The sequence below is a fragment of the Oculina patagonica genome, chromosome 7 (assembly GCF_052425735.1).
Source record: "Oculina patagonica isolate OP01 chromosome 7, crgOcupat, whole genome shotgun sequence".
In the NCBI taxonomy this organism is placed as follows: Eukaryota; Metazoa; Cnidaria; class Anthozoa; order Scleractinia; family Oculinidae; genus Oculina; species Oculina patagonica.
The window spans coordinates 12156281-12173293 of NC_135764.1; the positions used below are offsets into that span (position 1 = coordinate 12156281).

Sequence of the window (17013 nt, forward strand, 5' to 3'; positions counted from 1 at the left end):
GACAACACCACGACTGGAACCGATACAGCAGGATTGCAACCGCTATAAAAGAACTCTCCATCCCCTCCCTCCCCCCCCCCCCCCCCAATTCTTCCAGCCCATACGAGATAAATGAGGATACTAGTAATCTGTTTTGCACACTTGTCGTGATAGTAGATGGCGGCACTTGTCCGACCGTTTACTTTTTTGAATATTTTGATGAAGTCGGCTCCCCACCCCTCCCCTCATCTAAGGAGATCATGGAACTCTGCGAGGACAGTTTTAGATTTGACTGAAAATTGACACGTCGATTGAACCTCGAAGAAATACTTTAAGAATTGGCATATAGCAGCTGGCCAGCTGCAACTGTTTGGAAAAAAAAGGAAAAAAAAGAAGAAAACTTTTGTCCCCTATCATGCCCTTAAATAAGAATGAAATAATAAATATCGCCGCAAATAACTAGGGAAACAAAAGTGTCTACTTTTTAACCAATCAAAAGCTACGCTTTGCGATGACATCCAGGATATCATCTGGATATCATGCGAAAGTGAACGAACGTGAGTAGGGTAATGACGTCATCATCTTCCCACAATGCACATGTACGGAAAACAATCTTCCTCAAGTTGTTGAAAGAGAAACTCTACGTTTTGAAGTTTATCATGCCGCATTCAAGCAATGTATCCACCGCTTTTCTCCTGTTAATACTATGTTTGATTCAGCTGTGCCTTCTACAGGTTTCATTGGGGGAAAGTCCGCCTGCCGGTGAGTTAAATTGAAAATAACACTCGCTCGAAAGTCGTTGCCTCTTCAAAGGAATTCAATATCGCTCGGTCACGAAGGTCGATCGCGATCTGTTTGATACATGGCTTTTCTGTAATAATCTGATCGGTTTAGACACATTACAGCGCGGAATTTTGTAGCCTTGAATTAGAGGAAAGCAACTGTGCCGTTTGTAATGGTTTTATGCAAACAGCATTCGATTTAAAAGGAACTGAACATGTCGCATCGTATTCCCAATGGGAAATGATTTGAATGTATAACAAATGTCTTACTCCAATATCATGCGATGGACAACTTGCCACACGAGTATTCACACATATAAGCTTAAGCTTTCGTTCCCGGTCTCATTGTTCCTATCGCTTTTTTGATGTTAATTGACAAAGCTCAAAGGTTTTACAGTGTAATAACATCTTGTGGTAAGCCAGTCTAATGGCGATGTTTGAGTATTCTAGAACACCTACTTGAAACGTGTGTGAAAGATAATTACAATATTGTACATGTTGATATTGTTGTGACAGTTGTTTAATAGCGATACACACGTATAAATAAAGTTATGAGTCGTACAATTTTATACAAACAACGTGACAGATCGTTTGTGATTTTGGTACCGATACAATGCATGTGCAGGACGTTTGAAGGCGAACAGATTTGATGTGTCGTCAAGTATACTGATGTATTGTATTCCTTTGGTTTTGTGATCGTTTTAAGCTAGTGACCCACCTAAAGGTACTGGTCTCAAAATTCATAGAAACTGTTCCCATGTATTTTTATAAGTCATGGCCAAAAGCTAGTGACGTAAACATACATTTGTACACCTTATTTGTTCACGCAATTTAGGTTTATTATTCATTGATCACATGGGCCAGTAGCCTAGTGTCTCGATCAAAGATATTTGAAGGGGCAGTAATAAATAAATATCATGAGAAGTCTCCTAAGTTTTTGTGTAAACTATGATAGAATTACGAGGGTGCACTCAGTGTTCAACAACATAACCTTTGAACAACAACAGAAAGGCAATAAATTCATTCTTCAAGGTGCGAGTAAACGTAATCAGTGATTTTCTTTAAAGTAACACTGTCAAACTTGAAAATGTCGGCCTGATGTTTGTAAGTTTTTGGCCCATTACTGTCCTATCCGTCTGTAGCCAAACCACCTTTTAACAATTTTCATGACTATTAAACAATAATGAACAGTATGTTTTAGCAAGGCCAGGCCACTATTAGTGGGTTTCTAATTAATACTTGACACTTTTATTGCATTTTTAAGTAGCACTAAATCATGGTGATACTGTCCCTTTAAAGGGTGGCAAATGCTGTGTGGTAAATTTCAGATTTTGCCAGTCAGTGAGACTAATGAGGCTCTGCGGGGGTGGGGGGGGGGGGCTCTCATGTCGCTTGTCTCAATTTAAAAATGTACCGTGTCGCTGTTTTATCGCTCTTCATGTCGCTGTTGGTAATTAAGTTGAAGGAAAATTGCTTGTTCTTGTCGGAAATTAAGTTTTACCATAATCGTTGTCATTTGTTGCGATTATATTTAATGTCCTGTTGCTACTTTTTGGGCCATGTCACTTGTCGAAATTTGCCCTAGCAGGGCCTCACTAATGTCTTCTCTGCAGGCCCAGCACTTTTAGCCCTGCAAAAGAAATCAAGAGCCAAAGAAGGCGTCACATAAAAATTTGTGAAAGGGATAGATACATATCTTTGAAGGACCCTGTTTTGTTAGTTCCAGAGTTAATTTAGCCTGCGTTGCAGACGAACAAAACCCCGGTATAGTGCGTCTGCGAATTACTGCACAAAAGCTTGTTCCGGCCCCCCGCGTGTTACCAGGGATTTCTATAATAACCTCTGATTGGCTTTTGAATAGGGCCGTACTTTCGTGTGTCGTAATTGGTCGAGTGCATCATGAGAAACCATAGTTACGCTTTCGACGAAGACCAGGTACAAAACAAACTTGGCGGCGATCACGGCAGATCGGACCAGATCGGTGAGAATTAGCGTTTGAAGCGGTAAAAAAGCAGCCGGTTCGAACTATCTGATAAAAAAAGAAAACAACGATAACGACAAGAAGCAAACACAACTGACAAGCAAAAAGGTCATGGTATAAATGTTGAATAATCTACATTTGTCTTGTGGTGAAAGAATGTCACACAACGAACATCAGTCATCCGTGATGAGAAGCAACACACCTTGCAACACAATAAACAGCCGGACCCGGCATTACAAATGCAGAATGCAAGTAGTCGACATCTTCACGGAAAATTTAGGACCAGAGGGAATATTTCAAAAGCTCAAAAAATATCTTGCAAATATGAATGTTCCAAGACTAACCGCGATAGTAATTACATATGACAAATGTAAAACAGAGGTGTCAAAATATCCGGGCAAAATATACAAACGGAAAGCCGTGCAGACCAATGTCTTATGGCTCTACTCAACTTTAAACGCCTCCAAATAATACAACTGACAGCATATCGTGCCCTTTCTAAACAAGTGAAAAGCAAAATAGATTGGATGACCAATTCCAATACAGAACGGCAAATTTACAAATTATATGACAAGACCGTTTTACAGTATCTGGTATCTGGTATTCATCGAACGCGTAACTATGGTTTCTCATGATGCACTCGACCAATTACGACGCACGAAAGAACGGCCCTATTCAAAAGCCAATCAGAGGTTATTATAGAAATCCCTGGTAACACGCGGGGGGCCGGAACAAGCTTTTGTGCAGTAATTCACAGACGCACTATACCGGGGTTTTGTTCGTCTGCAACGCAGGCTAGAGTTAATTAAACTATATGTGTATTTCGAAAGGCAACAAAGATAGAAAGTTGCGACAATTATTTCTTTGTATTATTGATGAAATTGCAGTTTTGGTTATTTTAGCCAATTTAATAACAGTTACTGCATCAAATTATTGTTTAGTTTAACTCTTTCAGTGCTAAAGTCGACTTTTGTCGACATTTGGAGGAGCAGTCAATGAACCACTTGTGACGTCATTAATTCAAAAGTCAGCAGATTTTGGTGATAAGCATCTGATAGAGCTAGGTTTGACCTTTTCAAAGAACTATTCACTTTGCGTATTGGTCGCATCCTAACAGAGCTAATCGAGAAAAAGTCAATCACTTTTTAGCGCAAAATCGGTGCTTAAAAAGGCCAAAACACCTGTAAAAGATCGAGGTCCTCTTGACAGGGTTTACCAATGTTTTTATCAAAACTTTTTTGGTCTAAAGGAAGGACGAATACAGTAGAAAGAAGTGGAAATAACAAAGCCAAGAGAAACGAAAGGAAAAGGAGCAAGAAAAAAAATGGAAACGATTTCGCAAAAAAAAAAAAAAAAAAAAAAAAAAAAAAACAAGTCCAAATTTTGGCTTATGCGCATGCACCAAAGTACATTTTTGTACATTTTTTAATGGAATCTTCCTAAAATCTTGCTGCATTGTGGAAAAGTGCTTTTTAAGTAAAGTTAAGGGAAATCCAGGATCGTAGCATCAAAAATTCAGTTTAACGGTAAAAAAAACCCCAGTTTTTGGAGAAATTCAGCACTGAAAGGGTTAAATGGTAATTTTACCTTGCTTTAACCTGTAAATTATATGGACTTAAAGAGTACTGCAGGTAAAAGTAGTCGTGAACAGATACTGTATTGCTTTTATAGGTAAAGTGCATACATTAATCAGTTCAGAATATACGCAGAAAAGGGTATACGCTTGACGTAGCGAATCCATTGTTTCCGGAGTCAGATCAAAACATTCGAGTCACGTGACAAAGCGACTCGAGCTCAACGTGACAAAGCGACTCGAGCTCAACAAAATCAAAATGGCGGGCGATGCGGTGGCAGCTCGAATCTTAGTGTTTGGTACACTGGCGTTTGTTGGCTGGGATATTCTACAGAAATAGAGTTCTTGACCCTATTTGTATTGCAAAAATGGGAATTTCGACCGTGCTGATGGTTTCAAAGATCAGTTTGATGAATCGAAACGCATACGAATCGATCTCATAAACGAAGGGTTTTCCAAGAATCTTCATTGAGCATAGACTTGCCACAAGTCGAGTGCACTGGCTGTACTCGAGTTATACAGAAGAATAAGAAATAAGTGGACACGTAGGTTTGGTGGTTATTTTCCTCACTGAAAACTCTATATTCTTGTGTTCAGTACAGACTTTTCGTAGCTCAAGCTTGAAGTTTCTGCACTGACGAAAATGAAAGCTTTTTATATTTGCTAAAACAGATACCAGAGAGATATTTTGCTAAGCTTACACAATGCTGTTGTGGTTTGATCATTCTTGCTGAAGAAAGGCCTTTTTCCGTAGAAATTAGAAGTTTGTGGGTAGACGTCTCGAGCTATTTTCTTAAAAATATAACTGATTTGAGTGTTTATTTTGTTACAAGCTTACATATCTGTAATATTATTAATTACATCGAATTCTATCGATGTCAAATTGTTGCAATTACAAATTTAGCGTCATTGCATCCGTATTTTTATGGGTTTTTCTATCTAATTTTTTAACGTAATTTGTGTTGTAAATTGTCAGTAAAAAACCTCCTGGAGTGGTGTTAAATATAAATAGGTCCCCTGGTTTACGAGTCTTAGTCAATAATTCAGAACAGGGAGATTCTTACACAAAGTACGTTATTTATCTTTTATCATGGTGTGCACGATGTGTAAAAATTAATTTAAAAACACTATACTTTGGTTACAGCAAGTTTCACTTCAATTTGATTGTTGTTAGTTCCACTCTAATTTCCTTGTGGCTACATCCGGCTTCAGTTTGCTTGTTTAATTGCGGTTATTAGTTTGCGGTTAGTTCAGTTTATTTGATTGTGGGTTGTTCTTCTCTGGTACAATGCTATTTTGGCTAGCTTTAATTTGTTTACGAGGGCAGCACTATAATTGTTGGAGTAAAGAAATAAAAGCACAGCGCTAAATGTTCACTCTGTTGTTATGGAACTTAATTTCTTCTTGGGCATGACAGTCTAGCCCCCTTATCTTTCTCCACCCAGGGATATAAATGGGTTGTGATGGTCTAGCATCCTATCCAAGGGAGAAGCAGAAATACTCCTAGGGCCTGATTACATTAGCCCGGTTGGCTTGGTTTGCCGAGATGACTTTCAGCCCGTTTTTAGGGCGAATGATCAGAGCACGAATCATACCTCTACATTCTATTTAGAAGGAGGAAAATTGATTTTTTCGTCGGATATTGTGCTCGGAAGAGAAATTTAATGCTGGTCCATTGAGCTTGGCTGGCGTGGTGAACGCGATTACATGAAAAATTATCAGCCCCGCATCGCGATACCGGGATCCTGGTGTCATGCACTTTGCATGACACCAGGCTTTACCCCATCACCCTTCTTGCAGCCAAGAAGGAATTTTTTCCTTTCCACCTTACCATGATTCTCAAATAGAAATAGAAGAGAACTTTGCTCGCAGAATTAAGTTATGGTGACAAAACAACAAATACAAGCTGGCAAAATTAATGTGTACAACTTTATTCTTTTTAATAATTTGCCTTCTTGATTGAGGAAAGCACCTGAAAAAAGATAAAAAGGAGACATTTCTCAGCTTTTCAGAAGTACAAATATTTATTTGTATCAATATGCATCATATACACTGGTGACCTGGTTACCAGGATCACCTCCTTAGCATATTCATATTGGTATATAGCAGGCTTATTTACCAGTACCACAAATCATCATCATCAACAAACTGTATATTTCCAATCACATTTATAAATATATTTTTTTAGGAAATGAATTTATCGGTACAGCTTAAAATGAAAGGAAAGAGATAGTGAGGAAAATCCCTGCAATAATCCCCCATATTCACGATTATTGTACTAATCGCTTCGGCAAAGTGAAGTCTTTCCGGGAGTCTTTTCAGATGATAAAGCCACAAATTATCCATGCTGATAATAGATTTTGCCTGCGAAAGTACATTTCTATCTGAGTCAAAGCAAAAGAGATTACCATTGTCGCGAAAAGCTTAAGGTTAAACACTACACAAATACACAAATACTTCGAGTGTGAGTGCAAGCGGGGGACTCGCAATGAACACTTGATTTTCAAAAAAAGTCTACCATAAACTGGAATGGTCTACCAGGAGACTTCGCACAAAGAAGTATAACAAGTCAGCGAATTCGGGAAAATTGTTCATTTCCCTGGCAAAATTGTGTGAGGATCAAAAAGTCAAGTAAAACACACACTTACCGTGACATCTGGTCCAAAATGGCGGACACGCCGCTTCGGAGAACAATCTTCAAATCGCAAAAACTCGCCTCGTATCTCACCTCTCCTTCCAAAAGTCGGCCATGTTGTTTGAATACCTGTCCACTACCACATCAGCATTTTCAATTGCCCGGATGTAGAGGACAATAGCCACAAAAAGACTGGCTCGGCACCCACGTATTTTTCGCGGAATATTTTTGGCGATTTTTTCGTATTTTCTCTGAGAACAATGGTTTCGTGACGTCACGCGTATACCCTTTTTTGCGTATATTCTGGACTGTTAATATATTATATGTAGTATTCTTACATGTAACATTCATACTGGGATGTATGAGCAATGGCTGGTGCACCCAATTTCAAAGGCTCTACCTAATGGTGAAGCCATCTGTTGTGCCCTGTGCCTCCAAATGTGTGGTTGAACCAGAAAATATCCAGGCCCTCTGGAATAAACTAATGTTCATTTGTACGAGTACAGTACTGACAATGTACATGTATACACCATTTTAATAAGTCATTTTGAGTTTTTATTTTTCCCCAAATGACGCCATTAATAAAATATTCAAAATGACAACTCGGCCTATTACAATGGTAAATACTTCATTCTAATACATCGAGGCACAAATGAATATTTCATTAACAACGTCATTCGCGGAAAGTTAAATATTTAAAATGACTTCTCGACCTATTAAAATGGTGTATCAATGACAGTGCTTATCACACTCTGGGCATCCAGGACTGCTAATTAATCCAGGTTAATAAATTATATCTAGTACGTGAAATTGAAAACATTTTTTTTTTTGTACTCCTAGTGGACAAGTGTAACCCGTATAGTAACAAGACATGTGACGTCTGTGTTAAAGAGGATGGGGTAAGGATACCTTTAGTTACACATATTACTGTACTAGTTAACATTTTAATAGAGTAAAATTTTCTGTACTAAATTTAAGTTATGTATCAGTCAGTTACAAGCGAGATCATCCCCCTCCCCCTCCTGGGCAACCCCCGGGCATTTGACTGCCACTGAGGCCCAGATAGTGGGGAATTTGATAGAGCAGAAGCCCGAATGGTCGGGCATTTGACCATCGATTGATGTGCCATATACTATAAAACGCTAGCGTCAGCTCAAGCCATGAAGTTATACCTGCCAACTCTCACGCCTTAGGCATAAGTCTCACGCCTGCAAGTTAAAAACTTCGATCTCACGCCAACTCACGCTTACGAACCAATTTCTCACGCCTAGTCGAAAAATGTGGGTTATTATAACCATAACCAACACACCTTCCAAAAATATGTTAACTCAAACCAATGTGAGGAAAGAAAACTCCATGTAGAATGAGTAAATGACCATACTTTCCCCCGAGATCTTAGAGTTTTGACAAGAAAAGCATTGGGAACGAGGTCGTGTTTACCTCCACGCAGTGGAATCAGGATATGTTCGGAACGTCTTCGGAATACTTCGGACGTCTTCGGAATACTTCGGACGTCTTTGGGAAACTTCGGAAATAGTTGTATCGTCTTCGGAAATCCTGGCACTCTCAGGATAAAAATCTCATGCCTTTGACCCAGAAAAAGTTGGCAGGTATATGAATTTAGTAATTGGTTACGTTAATGTAAAGTAGTTTCATGACTCTATCTTTTCCTACAAAAATTTTAATAGGGCACAAGTGTCTGTTTAGACCTAGTGTTAACAAGAAAAACCCATCTCACAGTGTCATTTCAGCCCCGATTGGTGGGGCATTTGACTGTGCAACTGGCACACATAGTGGGGGATTTGATCAGACATTTTGAAAAAAGTCAAATGCCTGGGAGTTTGCCCGGGGGTGCCATGATCTCGCTTGGAATTGAAGGATACATTGAAGTTTGGATGAAAGCTCTACATACTCCAATGAAATTGAATTTTTTTGTTAGTGTTGATTTCACAGTTGTAAAATTGCTATTTTGTTAAAGACTCTGGTAGAAAGGGTGGAAGGTTTCCTATGCTAAGATACTGCTTTAACAAGTGCAAGGATCTCTTTGCTAGCATTATTGATTTACATGTAATATAGGACTTGTTATCCAGTCCGCTAAATCCATTAAAAAGACTACCGGTATTTCCAGTCCACACTGCAACATCTCTGCCAGTAGTGCTTATGTACAGCTGTAAGCCTCACATTTAAACAAACAATGTTTAAATACTAGCCAAAATAAAATAAAAAATTGGGACAAACTTAAACCTTTTTTTCTTTATTATTAATGCCAGATATCCTTGCAAAACAATAATAACAATTACTGATTTGGCAGAAGTGTAACATATCAACAAATTCAAAACAATTTAAATAAAAATAAACCTCAAGACTGCACTGTATGGAATGGTAGAATTTTTTTCTTTTAATAAAAAAAAAATAAAAGTAGAAATTTCTTAAGTATTGAGTTATGTCAAGGACAGATACGCATAAGTCTGTGTTTGAGCCAAGTGACCCATCAGGCAGAAGCTTATCTCATGAAACAGCTAGGAGTATTTCTACTCCCCCCTGGATGGGATGTTAGTCCATCACAGGGTTACCGCCAGCAGTAAATTTACTGGTACCTATTTATACATCTTGGTGGAGAGAGGTACATGTATTTTGAGAGTACATGTAAAAGATTTTGCTCAAGAACACAACACAATGACCCCAGCCAGGGCTCAAAACCAGACCGCTCAATCTGGAGTCCTTAGTGGCCATTTGTCCACTGGCTGCTCAATGTTGGTCACCAGTGAACAATTTTAGTTGCTAAATTAAGCCGGGGGGGGGGGGGACTCCTATATGAAACGGACGGGGATGCTCGTCGGAAATTTTGAAAAGAACCCCTAAAAGAGACCAATCTGGGTGTGGCTTAAGCTTTTCTTACCCCTAAAAGATACCAAAAAACTAAGAATAGAATTTATATTTGTATATTTCTTCGTGTGTAACCCTAAACGAGACCATTATGGCTTAAAATATTGGCGTTTTGCCCGGAACACCCTAATCGAGACCAAACATCTGAAATTTACACCCCTAAGCGAGACGACGAGCATCCCCGTCACGTTCATATGCGAGTCCCCCCCCGGGAAATTAAGCTGACGCTTTCAATCCTTCTTCGCAATTTTAGTCGCCAGGCTGGTGACTTTGGTTCCAATTTAGTTGCCATGGCAACTAAAATGGTCTTAACTTGGAAGGTTGTAAGACTGTGGTAAATGTTGCAAGCATGTAAAGAGTGTGTCCAATTATATATATATATAATGCAGCTTACACATGCTTGCAAAATTAAGATAGTATAACAAATTATCTATTATTTTTGTTCACAGTGTGCCTTTTGTGAGAAGAACAAAAAATGTATGACATTCAGCGAGAGTGACGTTCTACATAAAACTTGTGAGGGTCAGGAATGGAAATATAAACAGTGTGTTGGTGAGTTATTTGCTGTGTAATCTAATGGCCCAATTTGCATGGCTTTCACCAAATCACTAGTCAGAATATTTCTGCAGCTTTTAGTGGGGGAGAGGACTAGCTGACCTTATTGAGTTTAATTTTGCCGTGAGGCCCCAGCTATTTAACTCTTATATGGAGTATTGCAGTAGACTTGTAAGCATAAGGCAAAACAGAACTTTAAGCAGTTTATAACCTCTTATAACAAAAATTGGAATATCCAGAAAACAAGTCGTTGTTTTGCAAAATTCAACACGTTCCGGGTAAATTGTACGACTTGTACTCGCTCAAAGCCAAACGCTCGAATAAATAAATATTTCACACAAACAGAGCGCAGAGTTAACAAAAATATTTTTAAAATTGAGGAATGATTAGCTACATACATGTACATGCTACAGCCGAGCGATCGTGTGGGTCTGAAAAAGTGGTAGTTTTAAATAGCTTGGACATGTCCGAGCGGTCTTTGGTTTTGCTATTTGATTATTCAGTCCTCTCTTCTGGTAAAACACTTGAATGAAACAAAATTATACATTTCACTCTAAACAGAGAGCAGAGTGTCCATGTTAAACGAGTGATCTCTAGGTAACATCAAATCTTGCGCGACCATGACAAAGGAGCCGGCTGGGCCGCAGGGGTCTGGAATGATTTACCGACAAAAAAACAAAAACTACAAAAACTACAAAAAAAAAAAAAAATGACAAAAAAATGCCAGCCAGATTATGAACCGACTGTGCAGGGTTAATAAATCAATGGACTGTGCTACATTGTCACAGGTTTTAAAGAAGCCTGTGCATGCTAGCTGTACAGTTATGCTATCTGTCACCATGTGTAAGTACTGTGTACATCAGAGCACTTACTTGTCAGAGAGGAAATTACCTTCTGACCAATAAAAAACTTTGCGGTGTAATATGTATATCTGTTGGTGCAAGACATGGTATTTCTCTTTGTTCTATATTCATTAGACTAGTATAATTATACACTTTAATATCATAGGTGACAAATTACTCCTTAATTTTGGCGCGAAATTTCAACGTTAATTTATAATTTCCATGTAAAATTATAAAATTGCCATGGCGACGTAGTTAGCGGCAAGATGGCGTCCGGAATAAAAGATGTTTTAAGGCTTAAACTTTGTACATTTTCGCTTGAATTTCATCTTAGCCAGCTAGCCTTGGCCATGTACTAAAACTTTTGATGATATTTTATATTTCAAAACATCAAAACGACTTCAAGACTTCAAGCCAAGTACATAAATGGCATTGAGCGGATTTTTGAGCGTTTTACACGGGCGCCGTTTTCAGTTCATTCAAGACGAACTATGGTCATAATGTGAGAAATAATCGACAGTTGATTCATCTTTGAAACTTTTTGTCAACGGCAGAAAGGAATCTCTGAAAGGTTTTATTCAAAGACTAAAAAACCTTGCGAACTTTAGCAGAATGTCTGCTTTCAACTTTTCAAAGCTCAGAGTTCGCGATGCAATGTGCCAGTCAAAAACATCTAAGATTGCAAACGTAATTTGTCACCTATGATATTAAAATGTAATCAAATGGTATACTCGTGAAGTTAGAAAATAATTTCACTTGCATTTTGTCAAAATTCTAATAATTTCCCTCGCCTAAAGGCTCAGGAAATTATAAGAATTTTGACAAAACGCGTGTGAAATTATTTCCTAATTTCACTCGTCACCATTTGATTACCCATACGAACAAAGGAAAATACAAAATTGTACCAAGTGTGAAATTATTGAACCTTAAAAACATAGCCATATACCATGGACACACATTGACATTATCAGACAGTGAATATGCAATAATACTGGTAACACAGTTTTATTTAAAGTCATTTATTACAATGTAAATCCAGTAGCAACACTTACCCGGTAGCTTGAAGTAACCTCACCCCTTAAATTTTATGATCGGCAGGCACGTTGGAAGAAACTAGGATTTATTATTTGACCAACATTTTATATTTTTGTTATTTGATTTTCAGTCTCAGGTAAAATTCTGATTATTGCCCTGCCTGTGACCGGTGTTGTGTTGCTCATAGCATTAGGATGTTGCATCTACTGTTGCTGTTGTCGCAGGAAGAAGCCAAGAGGGTATGAGAACATTATTTACTATTCCATTCCTTTTTACACTAGGGGTGTAACAATACATCGATGCATCGCAATTGAAAGTGCTTTGATAGCGATGCATCGATCGCAAATTCAACTATCGATAACAATCGCGATAGTTTCATTAACTATCGATAGTTACGATTATCATAGTTTTTCAAATGGTGTCCTGTCAGTAGTACTTTTTCCTTGATTGAAAAGTGCCTCTCTTGTTCTCTGCCGTCGTTTCTTGGCTTTCTGTTTGTTTTTTCAGAATCTGTACTGTATAACGAGCCATAAGAGCAAACTTCACAGACGTCGCTTGTCTCCAGGGCCTTATCCGCGTTCAAAATGGTGGTTCGAATATTAACTCCACCCCCTCTAGGAGAAAGAAATGATTACAACGTTATAAAGTCACTATCACAATAGTATGGCAATAGTGTCACTACTATCGCAATAGTATTGTGTACTTGATAGTAATTCGACTATCGCAATACTATCGCAATAGCCCAAATTACCCCAATAGTCACCTTTATCAGACACTCAGTTTTGTCTGTGGGCTCACGTGTATGCTTGTGTGAGCCTTACTGGATACTTAATTTGATTATTCCTTTTAGACCTGGCAAAGAAGAGGCCAAATGGCGTCGCCAGCGAGAGGAAATAGAAATCAAGCACAAAGAAAGGTAAATTAAGCCAAGCTTCATTTTTAGACCACTAATATGACCCCCTCCCCCCAAAAAAATAAATATGAAATAAATAAATAAAAATAACTTTAAGAATATACATGTATTTATTTGTAACCTCCTCACCCGACCTGCAGCAGTACCTAGCATAGAAGCTCTCTTTTGCATGTTTACTCTGTGAAGGCTACTCTAAGCCTAATGACTTGGCTATAGGGGCAATGCATGTGTGATGCTCTTAGGAAAACACTTTACTACATTGCAGTGCCTCCTGTATACCCACCCCAGGTTATATGATGGATACAGTTTTACTGGGGAATTGATTTATTAAGTATCAGGTTGGGGAGGGGGGGGGGGGGAGTAGACTAGCTGACCCATCTATCCAGTTGCTTAGTGCTGCAGAAACCACAGGTCAGGGTAGACTCTAACACAGACTCTAATTAGCTCTTACACTGAAGTTGTAATGAATATTATTGCCTTTTTCCTCTTTGCAGACGTGAAGAAAGACAGAAGAAGCATGATGACATTAGAAAGAAATATGGTATTATTTTTGTGTTTTTTTTTTTGTGTTACTTTCGAGTTTTTTGTCATTGATAAATTTAGTAGAGTTTCATTTTAGCTCTCTTGTTAGTTCGACAATTATTATGTCATGTAATGCAATCTTTAGCTTGTATAACAAGTGGTTGTCCAGGTGAGAGTAGTTCTGAAAACAACTGTTGTTGGTGACTGACGTTTCGACAATCTGAACGGAAGTCATCTACAGAGTCAAGTGAAAAGTTGTTGTCAGTCGATGATGTTATAAGTCTGGTCCGTTGAAGTTGATTGGTCAGTTTTGCCGTGATGTTATTGGCTGTAAGACAATAGACTGTAAGGCAATAGACCGTATTCGTATTCTCGGTATTGGACTAGAACTAGCTTGCAATGGGGGCTTATGCAAGGTTTCTTTTTAAATACAAATGACTTGAAGCTGTTTTTAATGATATTCCCCCGCATTTGCCTCCATTGCAAGCTAGTTCCAGTCCAATGCCGAGAATACCAATATGGTCTATTGGCATCTCTTATTCCCACAGCTGTACGATCTGCAGAGAGAAATGTATCGTTTGGTACAGTCAACTCCCGCCTTGCGGACACCTCGCTATTACGGACACCCCGTTATTACGGACAGGAGCAGAAGTCCCGGCGAATAATAATTACTGAAAATAATTCCTGCTATTACGGACTTTCTCTAATACGGACACCAAATGGTGGTCCCGAAGGTGTCCTTTATAGAGAGAGTTGACTGTAATCAGCTTTTCAGTGACGTCTTTGTTACTTGTAAGAGTACTTATTATTACACGACAAGGTAGTCAGAGAGCCTGAGCCAATAACAAGAATCAGCCAATCAGATTACGTTTAGGTACAGAATACAAAAATAATAGGCCATTTCCGAGTTACCCTTTACTTCTGTTTCAAAACGAGTCTATGTGCAAAACCACTCAAGAAAATGAGTTTCACCTTCACTTCCATTTTCATGCAAATCAAACTCGACTCGTTTTGAAACAGAGGTAAAGGGTAACTCGGAAATGGCCTATTATGTTGCTGGAACTAAAACACATTATTAAGTGTCAGTTTTTTTCTTTGCAGGCCTCTATAGGAAAGACGCTGACTTAGACGAGGCTGAAGATGGTCGCTATCACCGATTTGACAACGCAGCCGTGGCATAAGGAATGCTCAGATGGTTTCGCTTTTGTAAAATAATATTTTTGGGGACTTTTTTCCGCGGGTGCATACATTATTTTCTAACTAGTATAAGTGAATTAGATATTGATCTGACGAGTTGCCTTTTTGCCTCGGTTTCAAATCGAGTCGTAGACGGAGATCCGTGAAATCAGGTAGAATTCTCTTTGCAGTAGATCGGTTTTCAGTTGTGTCAAATGTTTGTTTTTGTATGCTCAGTGATTGGTTTAAAAAAGTCGCGCCACCTGCTTAACCAATCAGATGTAAAATAGTGACCTGATCACGTGCGTTTTCCCGCTCTTGAGACTGTGTATGTGGTGGTTTTCATTGGTTCTTTTGTTGTTTGTATTTCTTGTGATTGGCCACTGCAATTGTATTGGTGTCGGTTTTACGACACTCGTATGGCAAACAACTCTTACACGATTTAGCGTCTATCAACCGTAGTAAAGCAGCACTGTGCAAACCCCAATTCACCCATAAACCAGGTCTAAGTTCGACTTCCTATAAACAATCGCCCCAATACCTTTCCTGTTTAACTCTGCATGAAATTGAATACCTACCAGGACTTGTTTCGAAACAAAGGCAAGAGGTAACTAATGAATTCGTTTTCTTATGTATCTTCATGTGAAATGTATCGTCAGTGGAATATTCGATTGATTCTGAAACTTTTTTTGTAGAAGCTCGTTAATCTGAGCCAATAGAATATTTTTTTTGTTTCCCCAGGTTGATTTAACAGTAAAAAGGTGTTTTACATAGCTTTTGTTACTCGCTATTTCTAATCGTTTAAGTGGTGGTATTTTTTAGTAGTGTTTAAATTGATTGTATTTTTTAAAGTATCAGATAATATGTTTATAGATCAGTTCAACCCTTTGTTACGGCACACTGATATTAAAATTACCCACTTCTCGTTGCTGATGAAGGGCAACAAACTTAAAACCTTGTATTTGATATCGTAATAAATGTACATGATAGAAATCGTGTGAATTTTTTTTTAGGTATCAAAAGTTTGATGCAGTTTTTTCAGGACTTTAGGCCAAGTTATGCCCGTATACTTACATGTTAACCGGCTGAACTTCCGTCTACCTACTGGGCTGATTTACTAAAAATCTGCTTGTTATACAGGGCCGGGTTTTTCGAAAGGCGATCAACGCGGGATTACCTTAATCGTGCTTTCAACACACGGGCCCACCTGAGTATAAGCACAAAGTAAAAGTATAGGCGTAGGTGCATAAGAAAAACAACTCACTCATTCTTCTTGTGCTATTCTCACTAGGGACAAGCATAAGCACGTTTACAAGAAGAACGATCAATTTTGTTTTCTTGTGCTGTTGCTTTAGCCTGAATTTCAGTCGTCCCTCTCTGGTCGCTAGCTTCCAGGCGACCAGAGAGGGACGTCTGAAACTCAGGCTACTCCTGCTTATGCTTATACCTTGTGAGGACAGCATAAGAAGAATGAATGTGTTTGTTCTTCTCGTGCGCTTTAATATGCTTGTGCTTAATTCAGAATTATTTAGTATTTACGTGTAAAAAGCTGTTTAAGTTGTTACAAAGAGGTGTAACGTTTTGCATGACCAAAAATTACTCCGGTAACGAAATAGCTGCAAAATGAATGAATAGATAATAAAACACGGTTAATCGACCTGCTGTCTTGTTTTCCTTCCCATAATGGATCCGCTACGCTACCCATAGGGAAGAAATATGGGAGCGACTGGCTGACTGGTAGTCAGGGGAGTATTCGACGGGCACTAACAGCCTTCATGCATTCGGCGATATCCCAGGGTTATCTTGTCTCTCACGAGATTGAAAAGATGCAAATGAGAAATTAACTCAGATAAAATTATGTCAATTGACAACGGTAGCGGCGTAATCTAGGAAGCCCGGCCCCTCCCTCCCCCTCCTCACTTTCCCCCTCTCCCGCCCCACTTAACCACCCGGAATTAATTTTAAGGTTTGAATAACTGTAGTTCGCACGGTGCATCAAATGAATTTTACTGTCATCTTGCAATGAAATACCTACCGGCAGAAACTCCCGGTATAACAGTGACATGAATAGCACCTCTGAAAAAGACCTCGTTGCTCGAATCTCCGGGGGCTCGAAAACATCGAATTGACCCGT

The 17013-nt window shown here is 38.8% G+C and overlaps 1 protein-coding gene across 1 annotated transcript; it reads left to right on the forward strand.

Annotated features, from left to right (window-relative positions):
• The first annotated feature begins 533 nt into the window (after positions 1-533).
• LOC144659702 (pituitary tumor-transforming gene 1 protein-interacting protein-like) lies at positions 534-16536 on the forward strand. The gene is made up of 7 exons (XM_078520194.1): positions 534-741; positions 7791-7849; positions 10286-10388; positions 12399-12507; positions 13119-13184; positions 13676-13722; positions 14805-16536. Exons 1-7 carry the CDS (start codon positions 549-551, stop codon positions 14882-14884), a joined length of 657 nt encoding a protein of 218 aa, XP_078376320.1. The 5' UTR covers positions 534-548; the 3' UTR covers positions 14885-16536.
• Positions 16537-17013: the final 477 nt, after the last annotated feature.